The following is a 27,070-nucleotide window of genomic DNA, read 5'->3' as shown; positions in this document are numbered from 1 at the left end:
ACCCTCTCACTTTCCAGCAGCCATACTACTCTGGACTCAAAGGAAAAGAACTAACTGATTAGTGAACAAATATAAACCATCTGAAGGATTTTTAGGAGTATTTGTTAGGACGCAAAGCAAGGAAGCCTTCAAGGACTAATGGAGTTATATCAAAGGACATAGGAGCCAGATTGCAGGGGCTCCTGTTGGCCAATTTCAGGATAATTTGAACATCAAAAACATCATTACAAATTCTGAATAAAGGAAAATCTGTAAATCTTTGTGATCTTAAGAAAAAAAGGGAGGGGAAGAAAAATGGAATTTAAAAACTTTTAAATAGAAGAATGTCAGTGTAGAAAGAATGACGGAATTACAGACTGACCATTTTGCAGTTCTTTATAAAAGTGAATGATGATTAGTTCAATCAAGACTTAGCAATGCTACTTAAAATATACAGTCTACAGATTAATTGTTTCAAAGGGGAAAAGGTGCCTCTACAATAGAAGTTTTGGTTACCTCCTCAACCAAGAGCTTGGACTTAACATAAGTAAGTATGGACAACTTAACATCACACGCTCCCTATGGCAGTACAGTATGAAGTATCAGCATTACCTATGAATCGTTCTCATCAAAAATGTTTACCCCAAATCAAGCTGAGTCTAAATCTAACTTTTAGTTTATAGGAATTTAGGGGATATGGAAAAAGTTAATACCATGATGATATATGATAAATACATAATGTGAGACATACCAGCTTAGATTCTTTAAAAAGTTAAGGTCAGGGGCACCTGGGTTGCTCAATCATTTAAGTGTCTCACTTTTGATTTCAGCGCAGGTCATGATCTCAGGGTCATGGGATCAAGCCCTGAGTTGGGCTCTGTACTCAGTGGGAAGTCCGTTTGCGATTCACCTTCTCCCTGCTCGCATGCTCACTCGCTCTCTAAAATAGATCAATAAATCTTTAAATTTGTCGATGGCTATTTGGATCGTTTTCTGTTTTTTTTACTATTACGCTCGTTGTTGCAGTGAATTTTCTTGAACCTACCTTCCAGTGCGTTTCTGCAAAGAGTCTCAACTTTATGATGAATTGCTCTCTCTGAGTCTCTGATGAATTGCTACACATATGGTAAAGAGACCATTATTATTTAATGGACAGAGTCATTAGGGAAAGTAATTTTGGTTATTTATGGATTTTCCCAAAAAGTCTTATGATTTTAGGTGTGGTATGTTCAAGATATGCTGTGTGTAAATCTGTCAGCATTCTTCTGTAGGCACTTCTACCTTAAGAATTGTGTCGTTTTACTTATTGGAATTCCTCTGTTACCCTCTTGTGGTCAAACTCAGATCCTAGAAGTAAAAAGTTGACCGTGAGGAGTTTGGTGTTTTTAGCTTTTTTGTTTTTGTTTTAGTTTTGATGCAGTTTCATTAGCAAGATGTTACCTTGGAGAGAACGACTGTATAATAATATCTAAACATCTGGATATCAGACAATAGAGGAAAACAAGAACCATGAGATAATCACAAATATAATAATTTTTTTTTTAAAGCTTTTGTTTCTTTGTCAGAGAGAGAGAGAGAGTGAGAGCAGCGTGCACAGAAGCAGGGGGAGCGGCAGGCAGAGGGAGAGGGAGAAGCAGACTCCCCACTGAGCAGGGAGCCTGATGTGGGACTCATCCCAGGACCCTGGGATCATGACCTGAGCTGGAGGCAGATGCTTAACTGACTGAGCCACCCAGGCGTCCCAATAATAAATTTTTTGAATCCACTTTGTATCCACTCTATTTAAACTAGGTCTAATGGAGAATAAGTCCCATGGATGAATTTGGCCCACTTTAAATAGACACGTGGCCTTTTAAAAAACAAAACCAAAAAACCCTCAAACTTTTCTTTTGAAATAATTGTAGATTTACATGCACTTGAAAGAAATAATACAGAGAGATCCTTTGTATCCTTTTCTCAGTTTCCCCCGACGGTAACATCTTTCAAAACTACCGAATCAAATCGCAGCTGAGATAGGGAACGTGCCACCTCCCCCAGGGTTTCTCATGCTGTTGCCTTTTTTAGCTGCATCTCCTTCCCTCCTGCCTCTGCCCCCTCTGTAACCCTTGGCAACCACTAATCTGTTCTTCCTTTCTGTAATTCTCTCATTTCCAGGATATTATATAAATGGAATCACGTAGCGTGTAACCTTTTAGTGTTGGGTTTTTTCACCTCAGCGTGATTCTCCGGAAAGTCATCCAGGTTGTTGCATGTATCACTAGTTCATTTCTTTGTTGTTGTTGAGTAGTTCTGCAGGGCGTGAATGTACCACAGTGTGTTTGACCATCTGCCCATTGGAGGACATCTGGGTTTCCAGCTTGGGGCTGTTCTGACTAAAGTTGCTGTAAACATTCATGTACAGGTTTTTGTATGAGCCTAAGTGTTCATTTCTCAGATAAATTTCTGGTTTGTAAGATAGTGGCATGTATAGTCATTAAAGGAAATGCCAAACTGTTTTCCAGAGTGACTAGCCATTCATTGTACATCTCCACCAGAAACGAACAATCCATTTTCCCAGCACCCTCATCAGCATTGGTGTTGCCGCCATTTTATACCTTAGCCATTCTGAGAGGTTTGTAGTCATATCTCATTGTGGTATTAATTTGTACTTACCTGATAGCCAGTAATGTTGAATATCTTTTTATGAGGGCCTCTTAATTTATTAATGATTCTATTTTTCCTGAAGTGTTTACCTGGGTGCAGCAAGAGGCATAGGCTACTGCACAGAAATTCTACCACACTGGACAGTGAAAGGTCAAGGAAAATATTATAATCTAGAATGATTCTAATCCACAAATTTATGCTGATTTGTCTCAAAAGCTTGAGCTGTATCATTTGCTCTTTGGATCACTTGCAGGGTAGATTATATTTTATTCTAGAACTACTCGCTAGGATAGAATTCCTTATGCAGACTGGTCAAGTCTAGTACTCAGATGAATTGGAAAGACCTGATGACCAGACCCAAACTACAGGTCATGTTCGGAAGCATGGGAGAGCCATTTGAGTGCACGACAATTATTTCATGGGTATACATGAAGAGGACATAAATGTATTATTATGATTACCAATTACTATCCATTACTTTCTTTTTTTTATAATAATTTTTATTATGTTAGTCACCATACAGTGTATCCTTAGTTTTTGATGTAGTGTTCCATGATTCACTATTTGCATATAACATCTGGTGCTCCATGCAATATATGCCCTTCTTAATACCCATCACCGGCCTATCCCAATCCCCCACCCCCTCCCCTCTGAAGCCCTCAGTTTGTTTCCCAGAGTCCATAGTCTCTCATGGTTCTGAATATAATTGGACCGATTGGGGAGAACAAAGACCTTGACTTGAATGTTAAAAATCACATAGTAGGTTTTGCATAGCTTTGTAAAAAATTATTGATCTGTAGCTTGTGACATGAATCCCTTATTCTTGTATGTTTTGGATTCCTTTGAGGCTCTAGGGAAATCAGAAACATTAGCTAATTGTCAAGGCCTAGGGTCCAGTTAAGGCACATAAGTATATTGGAATTTATAATATTCCTGTATAGATTATAACAGGAATGTGATTATTAATTTTGGGATGAACTGTAGTACTACTTGTGGTTATTGGTTTGGATATATGATCCTTACCAGATAAGCCTAGGACTAAGTGATAAATGCAACAGTTAGAAAGATTGGTAGCCACTGCAATTATTTGAAAAGGCAAGAGAGAATTCAAAGATACGGATTATTAGAGTAATGCTTCCTAAAGAATCATACCTCCCTCTACCCGTACCTTTGAGCAGTCTAGTAGCATCCCCCTGCCAGCCCTTCTTGGACTAGGCTTAGACATGTAACTTGCTGTGGGCAGAGTAAAGCCAAATTCAGGACAGGTTGCCAAATAGCTCATTGCCACACTTTGAAACTCAGCAGAGGAGCTGAGGGAAGGCGAGGATAAAGCTCAGTGGATTTAGATGAGGTGCACATTCAGGATGAATATTTTAATTGGCTCCAATGGAGACTTAATTGGGCAGATCTCAGTGAGACCTACAGAAAAAACTCAAAGACATTTACTATAGTTAAAAGTATGACTAAAACTTTATATCTGAGGGAGATGAATCAATCAATAGATCAATCAAGTTCTTTCATCAAAAGAGCTTAGAGGCACAGTTTATAAAAGAGAAGAAAAAGGCAGTCTTGGAACAGTGAGATGTTCCCCCACTCCCCACGCTGGGAAAAGGGACGCTATCAAGAGCAAGAAGCCATAAAGGGCAGATTGACAGGATCATTAAGGAAATCAATTTCAGTTATTTATGAATTTTCTGAGACACCTTATGATTTTATATGAAGAACACGTATGCTAATTCTGTGTGACGACTGCCATTGTATGAGCAGCTATTACTTCCTCCATTATATGGCTTCACCAGGAACTGAGAGGGCAGGTGTGAAATGGGTTCTTCAGGGACGCCTGGGTGGCTCAGTTGGTTAAGTGCCTGCCTTCGGCGCAGGTCATGCTCCCAGGGTCCTGGGATCGGGCTCCCTGCCCACTGGGGAGTCTGCTTCTCCCTCTCCTTCTGCCTGCAGCTTCCTCTGCCTGCAGCTCCCCCTGCTTGTGCCCTCTCTTGTGCCCGTGTGCATGCTCTCTCTCTGTCAAAGAAATAAAATCTAAATAAATAAATAAATAAATAAATAAAAGATTCTACAGCTTGCTAGGTTTTGGGGGTGGAGAGGATGTGTGAACCAGGTGTTGAGGTTTTCACTAAACGAGAATTAGTGACCAGAATGTCTGAAACACATGCCAGACAACATGAAGCTTAAAAACGGAAAATTGTTAATATCTGTGTGAACTAATACGATCTGGAAGCAATAGAAGAGGAGTGTGGAGGATGCTACTCCACCTCCTGGCATTGAGGTATGCGGGCCTTCACTTGAGGCGTCTGTGTGGGAAGCAGCATCCTTAGTAAGCCAAGTCTGAGGTAAAGCAAAGAGGAATGTTTGGTGGAGCAGTTAAAGATGTAAGGTTGTTTGTTAACCATGGAATGGGGATGCATGAACTGCAGTGGGAAATGCTGGGAAGAAAGGGGACCATGGATGGTGGATTCGATGGGAGGACTGATAGCACAGCAGAGATGACCAGAGGTGGTGACCAAGGATACCCGAGGTTTACCTGGTCAGAAAGATCCCAGCGGTCCCCGAGGGATGAGAGAGGCCCTCAGTTCTATCACGAGTCAGGTATTCATGCACCTTTATGTTAAACCCCACAAAAGGGAGTGCAGGCATGGCAGTTCCTTAAGACTTAGAGAAAAGGGAACTACAACTAGCAGGAACATTTTTGTCTAAAACATAAATGTAAATATTAACATTTGTTTTTGGTTCAGCCTAGAAATTTTATTTTCTTCCAAATGTTCGTTATAGTTGTATTTTAGTTATTAAGTTAACATATGTGTTAAAAAATCATTACCTGATTTTTCAAAATTTGTGAAATGGTTTAGATTATATACAGATGACTACATGAGTGACTCTCATTTGAGAATTTTTTTTTTTTACTTTTTTCCAGAAAGGGTGCTTTATTGAAGAATTTGAAATGTTGAATAAAAACACAGTAAGAACTTTACTGAAATTTCCAGTTTTGTGCATACACTTAACATTTCATATAACTTTACTCTGATAGTGTTTTAACCTCTGGTAGTGTTTTTATTCGCTGTTACCCTACCCGTCACTGTTTGACTTAATGGAAATGTATTAAACAGAAAGAACAATATTTGCTCACAAGATCTTCATCTCCACTTTTTTTTTTTTAATGATGCTACCTTACTGCTAAATGATGAACAGGAAAATTGAAATCATTGGACAAGAGAGTAAAATGCCCTAGCTGCTGCTTTGACTGCACAGCTTTAATCGAGGAAATATTTTTCTCCTTGAGGAGATTCTAAAGAGTTGCTTACAGTTCTCACTTGAATTTCTTGTTAAATACTTAAAATTATTATTTTGATTAATTGATCTATTCAGAGAGACCTCTGCAGCCAATAGCCAGAACAGAGACAAAGTACTTTATGAAAAAGAGAATGATGGACATTTGAGGTCATAACCTCTGACACCCTCCTTCGTTTCACATTTGAGCAAGTTGAGGTTCAGAGAGATGAAATCACTTGTCTAAATAAAAACTTTGCCTGGAAATGGAAGTGGAGGTAGGGGAAATGTGAGTAAATACTTAAAAAACATATGCATGTATACTTGTGTGTGTGTGTGTGTACCTCAGGGTGGTCCTATTAACTATAAGTTGATATTCTCTCTCTTGTAATCATATGCTCTTTAACATTTCAGGAACCCCATAGACTCGTCTGCCGCAGTTTCGTGTGCGCATGTGTTTAATCAGGAGAGTCACACTCTGGCTTTTCGAACATAGATTTGTGAAATGAAAATATTACTTGCTATCCCTTTTTCATTAAAATACCTTTCTGATCAAACAATAAAATAAATTTGCTCCGTGTTTAGCTTATCTGCAAGGTGAAGGTGGAATTTATGTTCTCGTATGGAAACTTTGGTTACGGATTTTCACATCAGGTTAGTTCCTCTCTTTTAAAAATTATTCTACAATTCAGTCAGATCTCTTCTGAGCCTCTATGTTTTCCAGTTTGATAAAATTTTTAAAATACATATTTTTTAAAAATGTTTTTAAAAGAATGCTGTTTTTCTCCATCCTCAGGAAAAATGAAATTACCATTTTTTAAATTTCCATATACATTTTAAAATAATCTTTTATTCAAAATGCCTTTATCAGAAAACTTACTTTTTGTATGTCAGTGTTTTCATGTGGTTGAAAACAAAATTATTTTAAGTATATGAGGAGTGTGGATTTTTAGATCCAAAAATACTTATTAAAAATGGAGCCATCGATTATATTTGCATAATGTTTTTTACTCTGATCACATATGCTCCTTACCCCCATGGTTATTTCAACCTCTGGTGTTACTTGAGCCCTCCTTGATTTATTAAGAGAGTAATATGTTCAAAGAAGTTATCTTCCTAGCTTTGTCCTGCCCCTTTAAATTCACTGCATATATCCATGTTCCAGTGAAAATTTTTGTATAGTAACCAGTGTCCTGTCCTTTTATTATGTCCCTAGGCTATATTCCTAGAATGGAAATTATTGTCCAAAAACAATGACCTGTCAAAGAATTGTTCTAGAAATGTTGTACCAACATATATTCTCAGCATGTGTGAAGAACCCTTCATCTCCCTGGGTATTATCACCACTTCGGGGCAGTTATAAATCCAGACCCATCAGTGCTGCTCTTATATAGGGAATATGACCCCTATACTTTGCATATAAGCTTTCATTTCCATTTTTTGCTATTTTTTATAGTCTTGGTTGTTTTTTTAATTAGGAATTCAGAATGGGTATGTTACTTTTATTAAATAAATCTACTGTTATATTAACTGAGCAGCCCCTGGTAAAATGTTATTCTAAAATTTTGCCTATGGTATATCACAATGATAAAATGCATTTCAAATCAGAAGTGTGTAATACACAGAAGAAAGCCACTAGGCACAATCTTTTTTCATCTTTTTTCCTTCTTTGCTTTGATTTTTCTTTCTTTTCCTTCTGCCTGTTTTATTTATATTCTTATGAATTTGGCCTTATAGGGACTTGTAACTGTTGACTCCCTTTCGTGACATAGTTTATAAGCACCAACTTCAGAGGTAGGTTTTGTGTCTGAATATAAGTAAAACATGTAATAATCACATTGTTAGGGAGATATCTCCTTTTCAGATAAACTAGGCAAGTATTGTTTTATGTAGGTAGATAATACCAAAAATAAGGAACAGAGATATTGTGTGGAAGAGAGTGGGAAATATAATAAGAGTTCTTGATTTTGATTTTATGTCTATGAACTTTTCGGTAATATAGTCCCCTATTCACCTGTCTCGATAACGTAAAAAGGCTACTACGCTGAGGGGCAGATAAAGCTGCATTCAAATCCTGGTTCTGATGTCTTTTGGATAACCTTGAACAAATTACTGATCCTCATCATTTTCTGTAAAATAGCCACAGTTATCTACATCATAGGATTATTGAGAAGATTAAAAATAATATTACAGATCTAAGTTTCCTGGCAGGCAATCTAGTGCTCAATAAATGTTAGTTCTTTCTTCTTGTCTTAATTCCATTTCTTTTTATATGTATTTAAGGCCTATTCTGTAGTCCTGAAGGATAGTAGTATTAGAGTGAACTATAATTGTAACTGAGAGTGTTAAAATACACTTACGTTTTCTTCAGTTAAAACCTCTTCAGAAAATTATTGAGCCATCCATGTTTATGAATATCACACCACCTCCAGAAAGAATAGATCCTGTGACGTAAGTGTTTGAAGTCTTATTTGCACAGATTATGTGGCATTTAAAATATTTAATCCATTTGATGGACCATTTTGGTTGTCTTAAGACATAGCCAGAATGGGCTAGACTCTAAGGTAAAGAGAGCAGTGAATTGTTTTGCTTAATAAGGTGGGAGAAATTTTGGGTTTCTGGGCATAGCTCTGGTGAAAGGAGGTGAGGAGGTCTAGTGATACGATAAAGAAGAGAAGAGAGAGAATGCCAGCTTCATGGCTGAAGGAGGGAAGGCAGGGTTAGGCTGGTAAGGAAAGTTGGCCAGTGAGATACCCTCTTCTAGAAGGTGAGGGACTTTTAAGATCAAAGTGTCTAATAGTTGTCAGTTTTCCTCTACAGTATAGTAGTGTTCCCTCCATTCCACAGAATTGTTTTTTTATTCTAATTGTTATTTCCAAATCCTCAGCAAAAAGTTTATGTTCAAAAAATGTCATTAGCAAACCAAAAGTAACTTAAAATATGCCAACCAGTCTTAAAATTTCAACAGTAAAAATAAAGAGAAACGAGCACCCGAGATAGAAATTTAATCTATAGTGCTGTCCAAGAATAAGAAATGGAGAAAATGGGATTGAGGGAATTAGGTGTAGGATGGGAATTTATATTCTGAAGTGCTTATTGTCCTATAGTCTCACCAATACTTGGCATTATCATTAAAAATATATTTTGTCCACTTGATATTGGTCATTTGTTGAAATAGTAAAATTTGAATGTTTTATGTTTATCAATCATTATTTCTTTATCCACTGATTGATTCATTGAATGTCTGCTATACCCCCAAGCCATTGCAAATACTAAAATAAATGAGGCCTGGTCCCTGCCCTCTGATAGCTCATGGTTTAGTGTGCAAAGGTAACCTGTGAAAAGAAATGATAATACAAATGAGATAAAAACCTTCCTAGAGGTAAACGTAAGGAACTGTGGCACATAGGGTATGGGATAATGGTGGGAGGAACATAAAGTTGGGTCACAGCAAATTTATTGATATGGGCTCACTAAGCAGAGATTCTGCATTTAATGTTGCAGATTAGGGGTTTAGAAAAGACTCGATTTGGTTGGCTGCAGAAACATGAGCCAAAAGATGCCCGCTTGGGTGGATTGGAAATGCCAGACCTGCCTTGGTTTAATATAGAAGGGAGGTATTCAAAGGGTTAGAGAGATGGTGATGTTGGTGTGGATTTGTTTTTAAGACCTACTCACTTACCCTGGGAGGTTCCAGAAGATACCCCTTTCACCATGACTATGAGAAGTAAATTTGTGAGGGGAACCCCACCCTTGAAGAGCTCTGTGAGTGTTCTTCTCTGTTAGATAGACCTTAGAGTGGGAGCTGCAGTCACTGAACTGGGAAACCTAAATGCAGTGGGAGTGTAGCATCCTAAAGTGGCAGAGTCCAGTGATGGCACAACCACCTAAGGCAAGATGGCCGTGGTTACTGTAACGGACGGTAGAGTCAAAGCAGCAATCAAAATAGTTTGACTCAGTGCAGACTTACAGCATTGGCTAGTTGATCATGATGTTCCTAGAAATAAAATATATAGGAAGCCTCCTCAATTCTTAATCTGTATAAGCAGAAAAGTTCTAGGTCAAGTGGATAAAAGTCTGACTTGAGTCACAAAAACAGAGTCATAGCTCCTCAGTCAGTTCCCAGATTTGAGCCGGTTTGCAGACCCAAAAGGCTTTGAATGAAGGGGAGGCTTGGTCCCCTTAAGGAGAGATGCTGGTATGTTGACAAAATTTTATAATGTTAATCTTTCTCCCAGCCTTCCCAAAAGGGAAGGAGAGCTTTTTACCAGGGTAACTATGCATTAGGGAAAAGGAAATAATCACACCTTTCAGAGACTACTGGACACTGGCTCTAAACTGACACTAGTTCCAGAAGGTCCAAATGTCACTGTTGTCTACCGGTGATCAGTGGAGTTTTAAACCCATCCTGTGGTGATTTCCCCAGTTTCAGATTGCATATGTGGAATCAACACACTTAGCAGTAGGTGAATCCCTACATTGGTTCTCTGACCTGTGGACCAAGGGATATTATGGTGGGAAAGGCCAAATGGAAACCACTAGAGAGCTACCTGTACCTAAGGCAATAGTAAGCTGAAAGCAATACCACATTCATGGAGGGATTGCAGAGATGAGTGCCATCATCAAAGACTTGAAAGATGCAGGGGTGGTGGTTCCCATCACATCCCCATTTAGCTCACTTATTTTGACCTGTGCATAAAACAGATCTTGGAGAGTGATAGTAGACTGTTGCAAGCTTAACCAGGCAGTGATTCCAATTGCAGCCACTGTACCAGATGTGGTTTCATTGCTTGAGCAAATTAACACATCCTCTGGTACCTGGTATGCAACTATTGATCTGGCAAATGCGATTTTCCCCATATAAAGACCATCAGAAGTAGTTTCTTTCAGCTGGTAAGGCCAAGTGATACACCGTCACTGTCTTACCTCAGATGTATCAACTTTTCCAGCCCTATGTCATTAATTTAGTTCACAGGAATCTTTTTTTTTTTTTTTAAGATTTATTCATTTTGAAGAGAGAGCACAAGCAGGGGGAGGAGCAGAGGGAAAGAGAGAAAAAGTCCCAAGCAGACCCCACACTGAGTGCAGAGTCCAATACAGAGTTTGATCCCAGGACCCTGAGATCATGACCTGAGCTGAAACCAAGGGTTGGATGCTTAACTGACTGAGCCACCCAGGTGCCCCATAGTTTACAGGAATCTTGATTGCCTTTCCCTTATACAGGATATTATACAGGTCCATTACAGTGGTGACCATTACGCTTATTGGACCCAATGAATGGGAAGTAGCAACTAATCTAGACTTCTGATAGGACATTTGCATGTCAGTGGGAAGAATTCTGACAAAAATTCAGGGGTCTTCTACCTCATTGAAATTTTGAGTTTCCAGTGCTGTGGGGATTGTCAACATAATCCTGCTAAGGTGAAGGATAAGTTGTTGTATGTGGTCCTTCCTACAACCAAAACAGAAGTACAACACCTGGTAGACCTTTTTGGATTTTGGAGACAACTTACTCCTTATTTGGGTGGGCTACTCTGGCCCATTTACCAAGTAACCTGAAAAAAAAATATTATATTGCAAATATATTTTCTTCCCTCTCATATCTCCTTATCATGTAACATAAGGTATATTAACTTTATATTATAATATTTAAGTATTGTTAAACTTACAGCATACTATTTAAGTTTCAGGATATTAAGAAGAGTAAACGTCACCCAAAGAATATATTCTTTTCTGGGGAAGAGGCTAGTGAGTTTTTGGTTGTATGCAGGATAGTCGAATCATGCTAGGTAGAATTATGACCTGTTATTGATCTCATTTGGAAATTAAATATGTTTTAAAGAGATGCTTAAGGGTGCCAGGTTGACAAGGGTGGGTGGTCTTGTGATGATTAATTTCACGTGTCAACTTTACTGGGCCATAAAATAGAGATTTATATCTAAAGATTGGGAGGGAGGTCTGGGCTCAAACACTTTCTACTTCTCCTTAGAATTTCAGATCCTTATCGCCTTTCCCATCCCTGCTGACCATCTTAGTAGGAAGAGTATTCTATAGACCACTTCTGTCAGGATTTCTAACCTTTGTCTTCTTTCCTAGCTCTACCCTCTGATGTTTCAAGGTAGACAGGTGAGCTTACAATGTAAAAGAGAGAATGATTCAAAAGTGACAGCTATCACTGATTTTAGAAGTGTGCTTTTGTATAGTTGCAATATTTAACATTATAAACATTTTGCAGAAATGTTATTACACCACAACCGATAGAATATCCAGCATTCCTGTCCCCAGACCTGAATGTTACTGTTGGGATGCCAGCTGTAGTGCCCCAATCCAACCAGCCATCTGTAGTGCGACTTGAAAAACTTCAGCAGCAACCTCGGGAAAGGTAAAAAGAAAAAAACAAACAAACAAAAAAACCCCAACAACACAACCAAAATAATCATCTCATTTATGTGTTAGTGATACATTAATTTGGGGGGTGGGGCATGGGCTTTAGGTATTTGTTTAGAAAAGTCAATGTCTAGTGCCCTTTTAATGCGAGTGGTAGTTCACTTTGTTGTGTCCTATAAGTCCTTTAAGCTGTCTTTACTCTTTTTCATTCTTTTTTCTTTTTGCTCTTCTGATTGGATGAATTCCTTTGTCCTGTCTTTGAGTTTACCAATCTTTTCTTCCACATCATCTAGTACTCTTGAATCCCTCTATTGAATTTTTCAGTCCAGTTATTTTGTTCTTTAGCTCTATGATTTCTGTTTGGTACTTTCTTATATTTTATATCTCTTTGTTGCAATTTTCACTTTGTTTACGAATTTTTCTCCTGACCTCAATGAGCATCATTATGACCATTACTTTGAATTCTTTTTTTTTCTTTTTTTTTTCTTTTTTTTAAGCGGTTTTTTATTTATTTGAGAGAGAAGCATGAACAAGAACACAAGTGGGGGGGAGAGACAGGGAGAGGGAGAAGCAGGCTCCCCACTGAGCAAGGAGCCCGATGTGGGGCTCGATCCCAGGACCCCGATATCATGACCTGAGCTGAAGGCAGAGGCTTAACCGGCTGAGCCACCCAGGCACCCCTCATTATTTTGAATTCTTTATCATGTAAATCACTTATCTCTATTTCATTATGGTCTGTTTCTGGAGTTTTTCCTTATTTATTTGTTTGGAACTTAATGTTTCTAAAGTTTTATCTTACTATTCTGTTCTTCTTATTCTCTTTCTTCTTTACCCTCACTCTCTGTGTTGGTTTCTGAGCACTAGATGAAACTGCCACCTTTCCTAGTCTTGATGAAGTAGTCTCATGTAGGAAATGAACCTCATCAATGAACCCAGCCCAAGCTCTTGGCTGTCTCTCAAATCTTTGTGATTGTCCAAGTTGCTTTCCTTTTTTCTTATTGGCTTGCAGTTGTTGAGAGTGTGTCAAGATTTGTCAGTATCCCAAAGAGGAAGTTCTTAGTTAACATCTAGATTCAGGCTGACTGGAAGCTGAACCTCCAGGCAGCTGCTGGGAAAGTATGTAGCTAGAGCCTTTCCATGGAAAAACCAGGAGTTGGGCTTTCTTGCCCGCTCCCTTTGTGCCTGTCCTGGGGGTATAGCCATTGGGGTGGATGTCATTCCTGCACCCAGTTAAGTACCGCTTCTTTGTGTGCTGAAGTTCCGTGGGACTGGTGAATCCAAGCCCCATTGGCTATGACAGCCAAACAGTCTACGGGCCCATTTCTTTGGCAAGAGTCACAAAATCTGGGGTGCCAGATGTCTGTATAAGCTCCTTCTGGGGAGATACTGATGATTTGGATTGGGCCAGAGGGAGGAGGAGGTAGTGTCTGCTGGCTTCCAGAGGTCTCTAAGGAGGATCGCAGTCAACGTCTGGATGCATACTAAATTAGAAGCGACCTCCAGATAGCAGCTTTTAAAGAATGTAGTAGGCCTCCTTTGGAGAATAACTGGGAGATGAGCTTTTTTTTGCACTACTCCTTATGCACTGAGCCCTGAGCAGTAACATGGTAAGTCATAGCAAACCTGTTAAAAACTTTTTTTTTTCTGTAGCATTGTAGGTCTTGTGGTCACAAGCTGTGTTAGCTTTTAGAAATAGGTGTTTTGGGGGCCTGTCCCTCAGATGGGAGTCTTGAGAAGTGGGGTGCTATATGTGTTGTCAAACCCTTTTTCTCCTCAGGGGGATGCTGGGAGTTGAGAGTTCTGTCCCAGTTGTATGACAGTGTGCCAGGGCTAGGGCTTATAGTATGTGCCTCATCCTTTCCCACCCATTTTGACGTGGGTATTTGCCCATTTGCACAATGTGTAGGAGTAGCTCAGTTTATTTCTGGAGTTCTTTCAGAGAAAATTGCTCTTTATATAACTGTAGGTACCGTGCATACATGGGAGGAGGTGAGTTCAGGAGCCTCTTCACCATCTTGAACTGGAAACTGCAAATTTCTTTAATGTCTTGTCTAATAGTACACAACTGGATCCTCATAACTGCTTCTGCATTTATACAGAGTGGCTCCAGCTGCAGAACCTTGACTTACCTGGCTCATAGTGACAGTGACAGCTACTGCTCTGATTTCTCTCCTGTAGTTTCACCAGCCGATCCCCTTCTTCCTGGCAAAAATGGGTCCCAGTGAGTCATCTTGCCACTGTGTTCACTGACGCCACATATATTTTTCTTGCATGCTTTCAAAGTCTAGGGATGATACTCTGCTCCTTATTCTCTTTCTTCTTGTAACTACTTTGGAATTTGGTACTGATAGTTTTCTGTTGCTCAGTTTTATATGGAATTAATTTTCCTGATTTTTTAAATAGGAGATTTGGTTTAGAAAGCTTCTTGAGCTTCAAAGAACTCCCACTATTGATGTTTTCATTTGGTGTTTAAAAATATGAGTTGCTTTCTAAGGTTTTCTGGGGCCATGCCCTGGGCTAGAAACCTGGTTTGTCAGGTTTTTTTTAAATGTTTTTTTATTATATTATGTTAATCACCATACAGTACATCCCTGGTTACTGATGTAAAGTTCGATGATTCATTAGTTGCGTATAACACCCAGTGCACCATGCAATACGTGCCCTCCTTACTACCCATCACCAGTCTATCCTATTCCCCCACCCCCTCCCCTCTGAAGCCCTCAGTTTGTTTCCCCCTTCTGATTACTCCCCTTTATCCCTTTCTTCCCCTACCAATCTTCCTAGTTCTTATGTTCCATAGATGAGAGAAATCATATGATAATTGTCTTTCTCTGCTTATTTCACTGGTTTTTCAGTTTTGAGCATTCACAGTGGTTAGACTGCTCCAGTCCTTTCAATGTTTACCATGAATCCTTTGTACTCACTTGTTATTGGAATGAGTAAAATCTCCCAATTTCAACTGCCTTTTTTAAAAATTTTTTTTATTCTATTTTTTCAGATTTGTGTTTTTTATTTCTTTGGGTAAATACCCAATAGTGGAATTTACCAAATCTATGGTAATTCTATTTTTAATTTTTTTTTAACTGCCTTTCTTAAATTGGCCTGCTGTAATTTCCCATCCATGACTACCTGTTGGCTGTTTTGGGGTTTTCTTATTTTCAGGTCCTTCAGATGCCCCCCTCCAGTTTATTTTAAGATTTATTTATTTATTTCAAGAGTACGAGCAGGGAGAGGTGGAGCAGAGGAAGAGAAACCCAAGCAGACTCCCCACCAGATGCAGAGTTCCACTAGGGGCTCAATCCCAGGACCCTGAGATCATGACCCGAGCTGAAATCAAGAGTTGGATACTCAACCAACTAAGCTACCCAGGCACCCCCCAGATGCCCCTTTTTATACCTGTTGCTTTCTGACATATACCTTGAAGGTCTTGTGTATATGATTTATAGTTCATAGAGACGTCTTGTCACATGATTGTGTTGTAGATGTTGTCCATAGGTTCTTGGGTTTGCTACTCAGCTTCTCTGAATGTTTTTACATAGAGATTTGAGAAGATTCTAAAACTATGCTACCCCTTCTGGCCTTCTCTTCTAGAATTTCCCTCTTTTGTTAAACTTTCATATTTATAATAATTTACCTGTAGTAACATTTGGGAGAATTTATTTAAACATTCATACCTACAAATAACAATTTTTTTAAATCCCCAGTGCTTATTCTTTAATTTTGTTTTCTTGTCCTACTATGCTAGCTAGAAGCTCCAGTCAATGTCTGATATAAATGGCAAGGGTGGACATCCTTGTTTTGTTCATGCTCTTTAAAGGCTACACTTCTAGCATTTGATGGTTAAGAGCATTTACTTATATAGGTTTTTCATATATGGATATGCTATACCAGGTTAAGTAAATTATTCTACTTTGTCCCTAGTTTTCTAAGTTCTTTAAAATCATAAATGGATGTTGGATTTTGCCAAATGTTTTTTCTCTTTTAATCAGTTAAATTGTATTTATGTTTTCTAATGTTAATGTCAAAATATCCTTGTATACCTGGGATAAATCTAACTTGTTCATGATATATGATCTTTTCTCTATACTACTGGATTTTTTGTATTAAAACTTTTAACATTTGCATCTATGTTCATGAAGGAGATTAGACTAATTTTCCTTTTTTATAATGTCCTTATTAGGGTTTATCATCAAGGCAGTAGTGTCCTTATGAAATGAATTGGGAAACAGTCCCTCTTTTCTATTTAATTCTTGTCAGTTACATCTTTATATGACCAAAGCCTTTTGAAATTTCTTGGATTAGAAGCTAAATTCCCATTTTTTTCTTCTGTTCTGTTGCAGAAAATATCATCTATATATTGGATAATTTATAAAATATGTATACATAAGTTTAAATAATGAGACCAATATATATTGAATAACTTCTAAAACATGTATATATAGCTTAAATAAAAATAATAAGACATGCCTAGATATTTATGATTCAGGTTAGGAAATACAACATCAGCGCACCTGGGTGGCTCAGTTGGTTAAGCTTCTGACTCTTGGTTTTGGCTCATGTCGTGATCTTAGAGTCATGAGGTTGAGCCCCCTGCAAGGGGCTCCATGCTCAGCGTGAAGTCTGCTTGAGATTCTCTCCCTCTCTCCCCCTCTGCCCTTTCCCTCACTTGCATGCTCTCTTTCTGAAATAAACAAACAAAATGTCTAAAAAAATACAGAAATACAACATCGCCATATTGGAGTCCTAGCCATAGTAGTCACACAACAAAAAGAAATAAAAGGCATCCAAGTTGGCAAAACCATCACTATTTGCAGATGACATGATACTCTATATAGAAAACCCAAAAGGCTCCACCAAAAAATTGTTAGAACTGATACATGAATTCAGTAAACTTGCAGGATGCAAAAATCAATATACCGAAACTGTTGCATTCCATACACCGAGCAGCAGAAAGAGACTTCAAGGAATCAGTCCCATTTACAATTGCACCAGAAACCATGAGATACTTAGGAATAAACCTAACCAAAGAGGTAAAAGACCTGTACTCTGAAAACTATAAAACACTGATGAAAGAAAATGAAGACAAAACAAAGAAATGGAAAAACATTCCATGCTGATGGATCAGACGAATGAATATTGTTAAAATGTCTATGCTACCCAAAACAATCTAGACATTTAATGCATCCCTATAAAATACTAACAGCATTTTTCACAGAGCTAGAACAAACAATTCTCAAATTTGTATGGAGCCACGAAAGACCCCAGATAGCCAAAGCAACCTTCAAAAAGAAAAGCAAAGCTGGAGGCAATACAATTCTAGACTTGAAGTTACCTTACAAAGTTGTAGTGATCAAGACACTATGGTACTGGCACAAAAACAGACATATAGATCAATGGAACAGAATAGAAAACCCAGAGATGATGGGGCGCCTGGGTGGCTCAGTGGTTAAGCGTCTGCCTTCGGCTCAGGGCGTGATCCCGGCATTCTGGGATCGAGCCCCACATCAGGCTCTTCTGCTATGAGCCTGCTTCTTCCTCTCCCACTCTCCCTGCTTGTGTTCCCTCTCTCACTGGCTGTCTCTATCTCCATCAAATAAATAAAATCTTTAAAAAAAAAAAAAAAAGAAAACCCAGAAATGAACCTACAACTATATGGTCAATTAATCTTCAACAAAGCAGGAAAGAATATCCAATGGAAAAAAGACAGTCTCTTCAAAAAATCGTGTTGGGAAAATTGGACAGCAACATGCAAAAGAATGAAATGGGATCATTTGCTTAAAGCTATACATGAAAATAAATTCAAAATGGATTAGAAACCTAAATGTGAGACAGGAATCCATTAAAATCCTAGAGGAGAACAGAGGCAGTAACATATATTACATTGGTCATACCAGCTTCTTACTAGATATGTCTCCTGATGCAAGGGAAACAAAAGCAAAAATAAACTATTGGGACTTCATCAAAATAAAAAACTTCTGTGCAGTGAAGGAAAGAGTTAACAAAACTAAAAGGCCACCTACTGAATGGGAGAAGATATTTACAAATGACCTATATCTGATAAAGGGTTAGAATCCAAAATCTATAAAGAACTTATCAAACTCAACACCCCAAAGCCAAATAAACCAGTTAAGAAATGGGCAGAAGACATGAATAGACACTCTTCCAAAGAAGACATGCAGATAGCTAATAGACATTTGAAAAAATGCTCAACATCACTCATCATCAGGGAAATACAAATCAAAACTACAATGAGATATCACCTCCCATTTGTCAGAATGGCTAAAATTAACAACACAAGAAGCAACAGGTGTTGGCAAGCATGCGGAATAAAGGGGAATTTGCTTACAGTGTTGGTGGGAATGCAAACTAGTACAGCCGTTTTGGAAAACAGTATGGAGTTTCCTCAAAAAGTTGAAATTAGAACTACCCTATGATCCAGCAATTGCACTACTAGGTATTTACCCAAAGATTACAAAAATACTAATTCAAAGGGATACATGCAACCCAATATTTATAGCAGCATTCATAACAATAGAAATTACGGAAAGAGCTCAAATGTCCACAGACTGATGAATGGATAAAGAAATCTTGCCATTTGCAACAACATGGATGGAGCTAGAGAGTATTATGGTAAGCAAAATAAGTTAGAGAAAGACAAATACCATATGATCTCTCATATGTGGAATTTAAGAAATGATCATGGGGGGAAAAAAGACAAACCAAGAAGCAGCTTCTTCACTATAAAGAACAAACTGATGGCTAGCGGAAGGGAGCTGGGTGGGGAGCGGATGGGTTAAATAGGTCATGGGGAATAAGGAGCGCACTTGTTGTGATGAGCACTGGGTGTGATATGGAAGTGTTGAATCACTAAGTTGTACACCTGAAACTATTACACTGTATTTTGACTGGAATTTAAATAAAAACTTAAAAAAAGAAGTAGAACATCATCAATATCAAAAATGTGCTTTGTGTGCCCTTATGAGACTGTCTTCTCCCCAACCCATCCTTAGGTAACTACTGCCCTGACTGTTGTTGTAATCGTTCCTTTTCCTTTGACTGTATCCTTAAACAATATATTGCTTTTTTGCCTCTCTTAGAAAATTCTCTAAGTGGATCATACTGAATGTATTCTCTTGTGAATCATACCATATATGTTATTCTGTCACTTTTTAAATGTATAACTGATTTCTTTCTTTAGGCTGGAAAAAATGAAAAAAGAATATAGAAATCTGAATACATGGATAGAAAAAGCTAGCTATTTAGAAGGAGTTCTTAACCCAAAATTGGCCCATAAAGAACATAAGGTAATTAACATAATATATTCTCCACATACAACTTCTAATACTTTTTTATTTTAAAAATTATGATAATTAAAAGTGATGATAAGATGTTGCTTATTCTTTTTTTTTTTAATAATGATTTTTTATTATATTAGTCACCATACAGTACATCCCCAGTTTTCGATGTAAGGCTCGATGATTCATTAGTTGTGTATAACACCCAGTGCACCATGCAATACGTGCCCTCCTTACTACCCATCACCGGACTATCCCATTCCCCCACGCCCCTCCCCTCTGTAGCCCTCAGTTTGTTTCTCATAGTCCATAGTCCCTCATGTTTCATTCCCCCTTCTGATTACCCCCCCTTTCTTTATCCCTTTCTTCCCCTACTGATCATTCTAGTTCTTATGTTCCATAGATGAGAGAAATCATATGATAGTTGTCTTTCTCTGCTTGACTTATTTCACTAAGCATTATCTCCTCCAGTGCCGTCCATGTTGTAGCAAATGTTGAGAACTCATTCTTTCTGATTGCTGAGTAATATTCCATTGTATATATGGACCACAACTTCTTAATCCAGTCATCTGTTGCAGGGCATCTCGGCTCCTTCCACGATTTAGCTATTGTGGACATTGCTGCTATGAACATTGGGGTGCATATGGCCCTTCTCTTCACTACGTCTGTATCTTTGGGGTAAACACCCAGTAGTGCAATGGCTGGATCATAGGGTAGCTCAATTTTTAACTTTTTAAGGGACCTCCACACTGTTTTCCAGAGTGGCTGTACCAACTTGCATTCCCACCAACAATGTAGGAGGGATCCCCTTTCTCCACATCCTCTCCAACAATTGTTGTTTCTTGCCTTGTCTATTTTTGCCATTCTAACTGGCGTAAGGTGGTATCTCAGTGTGGTTTTGATTTGAATTTCCTTGATGGCTAATGATTTTGAACATTTTTTCATGTGTCTTTTAGCCATTTGTATGTCTTCATTGGAAAAGTGTCTGTTCATATCTTCTGCCCATTTTTTGATTTGTTTATTTGTTTCTCGTGTATTGAGTTTGCGAAGTTCTTTGTAGATCTTGGATACCAGTCCTTTATCTGTAGTGTCATTTGCAAATATCTTCTCCCATTCCATGGGCTGCCTCTTAGTTTTTCTGACTGTTTCCTTGGCTGTGCAGAAACTTTTAATCTTGATGAAGTCCCATAAATTCATTTTATCTTTTGTTTCTCTTGCCTTTGGGGATGTATCATGAAAAAGGTTGCTTTGGCCGATGTCGTAGAGGTTGCTGCCTATGTTCTCCTCTAGAATTTTGATGGATTCCTGTCTCACATCGAGGTCTTTCATCCATTTGGAGTTTATTTTTGTGTATGGTGTGAGATAGTGGTCAAGTTTCATTCTTTTGCATGTAGCTGTCCAATTTTCCCAGCACCATTTATTGAAGAGACTGTCTTTCCCACCGGATGTTTTTTCCTGCTTTATCAAATATTAGTTGCCCAAAGAGCTGAGGGTCCATTTCTGGGCTCTCTATTCTGTTCCATTGGTCTATGTGTCTGTTTTTGTGCCAGTACCATGCTGTCTTTGTGATCACAGCTTTGTAGTACAGCTGGAAAGCCGGCATTGTGATGCCCCCAGCTTTGTTTTTCCTTTTCAACAGTTCCTTGGAGATTCGGGGTCTTTTCTGGTTCCATACAAATTTAAGGACTATTTGTTCCAGTTCTTTGAAAAACGTTCTCGGTATTTTGATCGGGAAAGCATTGAAAGTGTAGATTGCTCTGGGTAGCATGGACATTTTAACTATGTTAATTCTTCTGATCCATGAGCATGGAATATCTTTCCATCTTTTTATGTCTTCCTCAATGTCTTTTAAGAGTGATTTATAGTTTCTAGAATAAAGGTCCTTTACGTCTCTGGTTAATTCCAAGGTAACGTATGGTTTTTGGTGCTATTGTAAAGGGGATGGATTCCCTAATTTCTCTTTCTTCGTTCTCGTTATTCGTGTACAGAAATGCAACTGATTTCTGAGCATTGATTTTGTATCCCGCCACGTTACTGAATTGCTCTATAACTTCTAATAGTTTGGGAGTGGCTTCTTTTGGGTTTTCCATATAGCGTATCATGTCATCTGCGAAGAGAGACATTTTGACTTCTTCTTTGCCGATTTGAATACCTTTGATCCCTTTTTGTTGTCTGATTGCTGTTGCAAGGACTCTAGTACTATGTTGAATAATAGTGGCGAGAGTGGGCATCCTTGTCGTGTTCCTGATCTTAAGGGAAAGGCTTCCAGCTTTTCCCCATTGAGAATAATATTTGCAGTAGGCTTTTCATAGATGGCTTTTATGAGATTGAGAAATGTACCTTCTATTCCTACACTCTGAAGGGTTTTAATCAGGAAAGGATGCTGTATTTTGTCAAATGCTTTTTCGGCATCGATTGAGAGGATCATATGGTTCTTGAGTCTTTTCTTGTTGATATGGTGTATCACGCTGATTGATTTGTGAATATTGAACCACGCTTGCATCCCAGGTATGAATCCCACTTGATCGTGGTGGATAATCCTTTTAATGTACTGTTGGATTCTATTAGCAAGTATCTTGTTGAGGATTTTGGCGTCCATATTCATTAGGGAAATCGGTCTGTAATTCTCCTTTTTGATGGGGTCTTTGCCTGGTTTGGGGATCAAGGTAATATTGGTCTCATAGAATGAGTTTGGTAGCTTTCCTTCTGTTTCTATTTTCTGAAATAGCTTTAGGAGAATAGGTATTATTTCTTCTTTGAATGTTTGGTAGCATTCCCCAGGAAAACCGTCCGGGCCTGGAGTTTTGTTATTTGGAAGGTTGTTTATCACTGACTCAATTTCTTCATAATTAATTGGCCTGTTTAAGAAATCAATTTCTTCCTGTTTCAATCTTGGTAGTTTATAGGTTTCCAGGAAGGATTCCATCTCTTCCAGATTGCTTAGTTTATTGGCATATAGCTGTTGATAAAAATTTCTAATAATCCTTCCAATTTCAATGGTGTTGGTCATGACCTCTCCTTTTTCATTCATAATTTTAATAATCTGGGTCCTTTCTCTTTTCTTTTGGATAAGTCTTGCCAGTGGTCTGTCAATTTTATTGATTCTCTCCAAGAACCAGCTTCTAGTCCTGTTGATCTGCTCTACTGTACTTCTGGTTTCTGCTTGATTGATTTCAGCTTTAATTTTGGTCAACTGCTTCCTCGTGCGTGGATTAGGCCTGTCCCTCTGTTGCTGTTCCAGCTTCTTGAGGTGAGAATATAAAAACTGCATTTTAGATTTTTCTATTCTTTTGAGTGAGGCTTGGATGGCTATGTATTTCCCCCTTAGGACCGCCTTTGCAGTATCCCATAGGTTTTGGACTGTTGTATTTTCATTCTCATTGGTCTCCATAAATTGTTTAATTTGATTTTTGATTTCCTGGTTTATCGAGTCATTCCTGAGCAGGATGGTTCTTAGTCTCCAAGTGTTTGAGTTTCTTCCAAATTTTTCCTTGTGGTTGAGTTCCAATTTCAGAGTGTTGTGGTCTGAGAATATGCAGGGGATAATTTCAATCTTTTGGTATCGGCTGAGACCTGTTTTGTGTCCCAGAACATGGTCTATTCTTGAAAATGTTCCATGGGCATTAGAATAGAATGAGTATTCTTTGGTTCTGGGGTGTAGTGTTCTATATATATCTAAGAGGTCCAACTCGTCGAGTATGGCATTCAAAGCCTTTGATTCTTTGCTTAGTTTTTGCCAGGGTGTTCTGTCTATTTCTGATAGTGGAGTGTTGAGGTCCCCTACTATTAATGTATTTTTATCTATATGTCTCTTTATTCTGGTTAAGAGTTGGCTTGTGTATCTTGCTGCTCCCCTGTTGGGGGCATATATATTTATAATTGTCATATCCACTTGTTGAATACTTCCCTTAAGAATAATATAGTGCCCTTCTGCATCTCTAACTATAGTCTATAGTTTAAAATCCAGTTTATCTGATATGAGAATTGCTACCCCAGCTTTCTTTTGAGGTCCATTTGCGTGAAAGATGGTACTCCATCCCCTTACTCTCAGTCTGAATACATCTTTGGGTTCGAAATGAGTCTCTTGTAGACAGCAAATGGATGGGTCATTTCTTTTTATCCAATCTGCAACCCTGTGGCGTTTAAAGCAAGAATTTAAACCATTAATGTTAAGGCTGAGTACTGAGAGATATGCTTTTAATTCTGCCATGTTGTCAGTAAAGTCTTTGTTTGTATTGGCTGTGACTTTCTGTTTTGTATCACTCTTGGGGCCTTTTTACTTTTATAGAACCCCCCGTAATACCTCCCGTAGGGCTGGTTTCGTGGTTACGAAATTGGCTAGTGACTGTCGATTCTGAAATGTCTTTATTTCTCCATCAATTCTGAATGACAGCCTTGCTGGATAAAGGATCCTTGGCTGCATGTTTTTCTCTGAAAGAGCTTTAAAAATGCTCCCCCAACCCTTTCTCTCATTCCAGGTCTGTGTAGACAGGTCTGACGTAATTCTGATGCCTTTGCCTTGGTACGTGAGAAATTTCTTTGCCCTGGCTGCTTTCAATACTGTATCCTTGGATCTCATATTTGCGAATTGCACTATGACGTGACGTGGCGTAGGTTTGTCGTGGTTGAGCTTGGGAGGGGTCCTCTCTGCCTCTTGGACACGAATTTTTGTTTCCCTCGCTAGATTAGGGAAGTTTTCAGCTACAATTTGTTCAAATATCTCTTCTAGACCTCTGCTTTTCTCCACCCCCTCGGGGATGCCGATGATTCTAACATTGGATCGTTTCGTTGAGTCAGTAATCTCCCGTAGCCAACATTCGTGGGCGTGGATTTTTTTAAGACCATCTTCTATTTTTATTTTTTCCTCTATTAACCCATCCTCCAATTCACTAACCCTTTCCTCTGCTTCGGTGACCCTGGCCATCAGAGCCTCTAGTTTTGCCTGCATTTGGCTCATAGAATTTTTAATTTCTGTCACATTCGCTCTCATTTCCGCCCTTAGGGATTCTATATTCTCAGTAACATTTTCCTGAATACTTTTTTCAAGTCTACTCATTATCTTGACCCTTGTTACTCTGAATTCCATTTCTGATAATTTGGTTACATCCATATCCGTTACTTCTGTGGCAGAGGCCACTGACTCACTGTCTTTTCTTTGCTGGGGGGGGGGGGCTTCTCCTTCTTGTCATTCTAATGAGGGGAGGTTGCGGGGTTGTCCAGAGCCCAAAATTATTGACTGGGTCCCAGGCCGTGCCCCTTGTTTTATAGGGATCTTAGGGATGTGGGCTTCTTCTTTAAAGATTTTATTTATTTACTTATCTGAGAGAGGGAGACAGTCAGCAAGAACGGAACAGAAGCAGGGGAGTGAGAGAGGAAGAAGCAGGCTCCCAGCGGAGGAGCCCGATGAGGGACTCCTTTCCGGAACGCCGGGATCACGCCCTAAGCCGGAGACAGGCGCTCAATGACGGCGCCACCCAGGCGCCTCGGGTTGTGGGCTTCTTGATTTTTCAGCCTGCCTTCTGTGTTCTGGGGGAGGGGCCTGCCGCGCCGATACTCAGGCAGCCCTGTTTGGGTAGAGTCTCCGTGTCCCCTGCGAGGGAGAATGGGGATGGGCACTCTCTGAGCCGGTATTTCCAGGCTTTTGTTCTCTGGCGGCTTTCCCTGGCGGCCGGCTATGCCTCTTCTGAGAGTCAGAGCAGCAGAGGCTGCATTGTCTCAGAACAGAGGGATTGCGGCCCGTTCTCCACTGATGTTCTGGCCACTTTAACTCTGTTACTGTTGGTGCTGCTCAACCCTGCAGTGTCCCGGGATGTGCGCACCAACTCGGCGTCCCTGCCCTCACTTCCAGGGCCGGCGCGTCTCTGTCCTTTGTGTTTCTAATGCCGCCAGCCACCGGCCGCCCCGCACGCTCCCGGGTCTCCCGGTCTCAGTCTATGCCCGGTGAGCACACCTCGATTCAGGAGTTTCGGGAGAAGCCTGGTGGCGCGCGTTCACGGCTCACCGGTCTCAGTCCGCTCTCTCGCGGTGCCCTCTGTGAGTCCGCCCGCTCCCCCGTGCAGGTGGCTGCCACTTCCCGGAGCCCAACGCGGCGGCTCCCTCCCCCTTCCGTTTATCTTCCGATATCTGTGCACGGTTTACAGCTCCCCTCTTCGCACCTCAATACTCAGCGCTGGAGATGTTCATTTGTAGAGATCCAGATGCATCATCCTGCGTCTCAGGCTGATTCCATGGTTATTTAGGCTGGTCTGGTACCTATCCAGCTCGACTCAGGGGACCGGCTGAAAAAGGGGTCCCCTACTCCTCCGCCATCTTAACCCTAACTCTGCTTATTCTTGATATATAAAATGCTATTCATGGCTCATGTACTTTCATATTTTGCTAATGTGACATTTGATAAATATTGACTAATAATTTGTAGGATTTAGTTTTTTAACAGCATTGTTAAGATATAATTCACCTATTCAAAGTATACAATTCAGTGGCCTTTAGTATATTCACAGAGTTGTATGTCCATTGCTACAATCAATTTTCAGATATTCTCATAACCCCGAAAAGAAACTCCACATCCCTTAACCAAACCTCCCAGATCCCCCGTTCTCTAGACAATAGCTAGTCTACTTTCTGTTTCTATAGATTTGCTTATTCTAAACCTTTCATTTGAGTGGAATCATACAATATATGGTTCTTTGTGACTTGCTTCTTTCACTTAGCATAATGTTTTCAGGGTTCATCCCCATTGTAACATGTATCACTACTTTGTTTCTTTTTATTGCCAAATAATATTCCACTGTATGGATATGTACTACGTTTTGTTTATCCTCATCAGTTCGTGGACATTTGGGTTGTTTCAACTTTTTAGCTATCATGAATAATGCTGCTGTGCACATTCATGTGCAGGTTTTTATGTGAACATGTTTGTAATTCTCTTGGGTATATACCTAGGAGTAGAATTGTTGGATCATACAGTAGTTCCCTCCTTAACTTCTCCAGGAACTATCAAACTGTTTTCTATAGCAGCTGCACAATTTTACATCTAACCAGCAATGTATGAAGGTTCCATATCTTTTCCAACACTTATTTTCCTTTTTTGTTTGTTTCAATTATAGCCATCTTAGGGGGTTTGAAGTGGTATCTCATTGTGGTTTTGATTTGCATTTCCCTGATAACCAATGATGAGAACATCTTTTCATGTGCTTACTGGCCATTTGTATATCGTCTTCGGATAAATGTTTATTCAAATCCTTTGTTGATTTTTAAATTGGGTTATTTTTTTATTGTTCAGTTGTAAGAGTTCTTTATATTTTGAATATTAGACCTTTATCAGATATATAAGTAAGGCTTAATATTTAGAAATACAGTCTGACCTATACATTTTGACCTGGCAATAGGAATACATAGGGGTTTCAGTAGATTAATCAAACACTAAGATCACAGCCTTGAAATGGTAGTCATAACACACTGATATATTAATGTTTTTCAATGCC

The 27,070-nt window shown here is 39.2% G+C and overlaps 1 protein-coding gene across 1 annotated transcript in view; it reads left to right on the top strand.

Moving 5' to 3' along the window:
- Positions 1 to 27,070, top strand: part of C2CD6 (C2 calcium dependent domain containing 6) — a 142,946-nt gene that overhangs the window by 37,289 nt on the left and 78,587 nt on the right. Inside the window, exons 6-10 of the mRNA XM_048214000.2 lie at positions 5,552 to 5,596; positions 6,490 to 6,558; positions 8,276 to 8,355; positions 12,140 to 12,286; positions 19,490 to 19,595. Of these exons, the coding sequence (XP_048069957.2) occupies positions 5,552 to 5,596; positions 6,490 to 6,558; positions 8,276 to 8,355; positions 12,140 to 12,286; positions 19,490 to 19,595 (447 nt within the window). The remainder of the gene's footprint in view (positions 1 to 5,551; positions 5,597 to 6,489; positions 6,559 to 8,275; positions 8,356 to 12,139; positions 12,287 to 19,489; positions 19,596 to 27,070) is intronic.

Source organism: Ursus arctos, unplaced genomic scaffold (genome assembly GCF_023065955.2).
Source record: "Ursus arctos isolate Adak ecotype North America unplaced genomic scaffold, UrsArc2.0 scaffold_1, whole genome shotgun sequence".
Lineage (NCBI taxonomy): Eukaryota > Metazoa > Chordata > Mammalia > Carnivora > Ursidae > Ursus > Ursus arctos.
The sequence above is the reverse complement of the archived record's forward strand: the minus strand, read 5'-3'. Positions and strand labels throughout refer to the sequence as shown.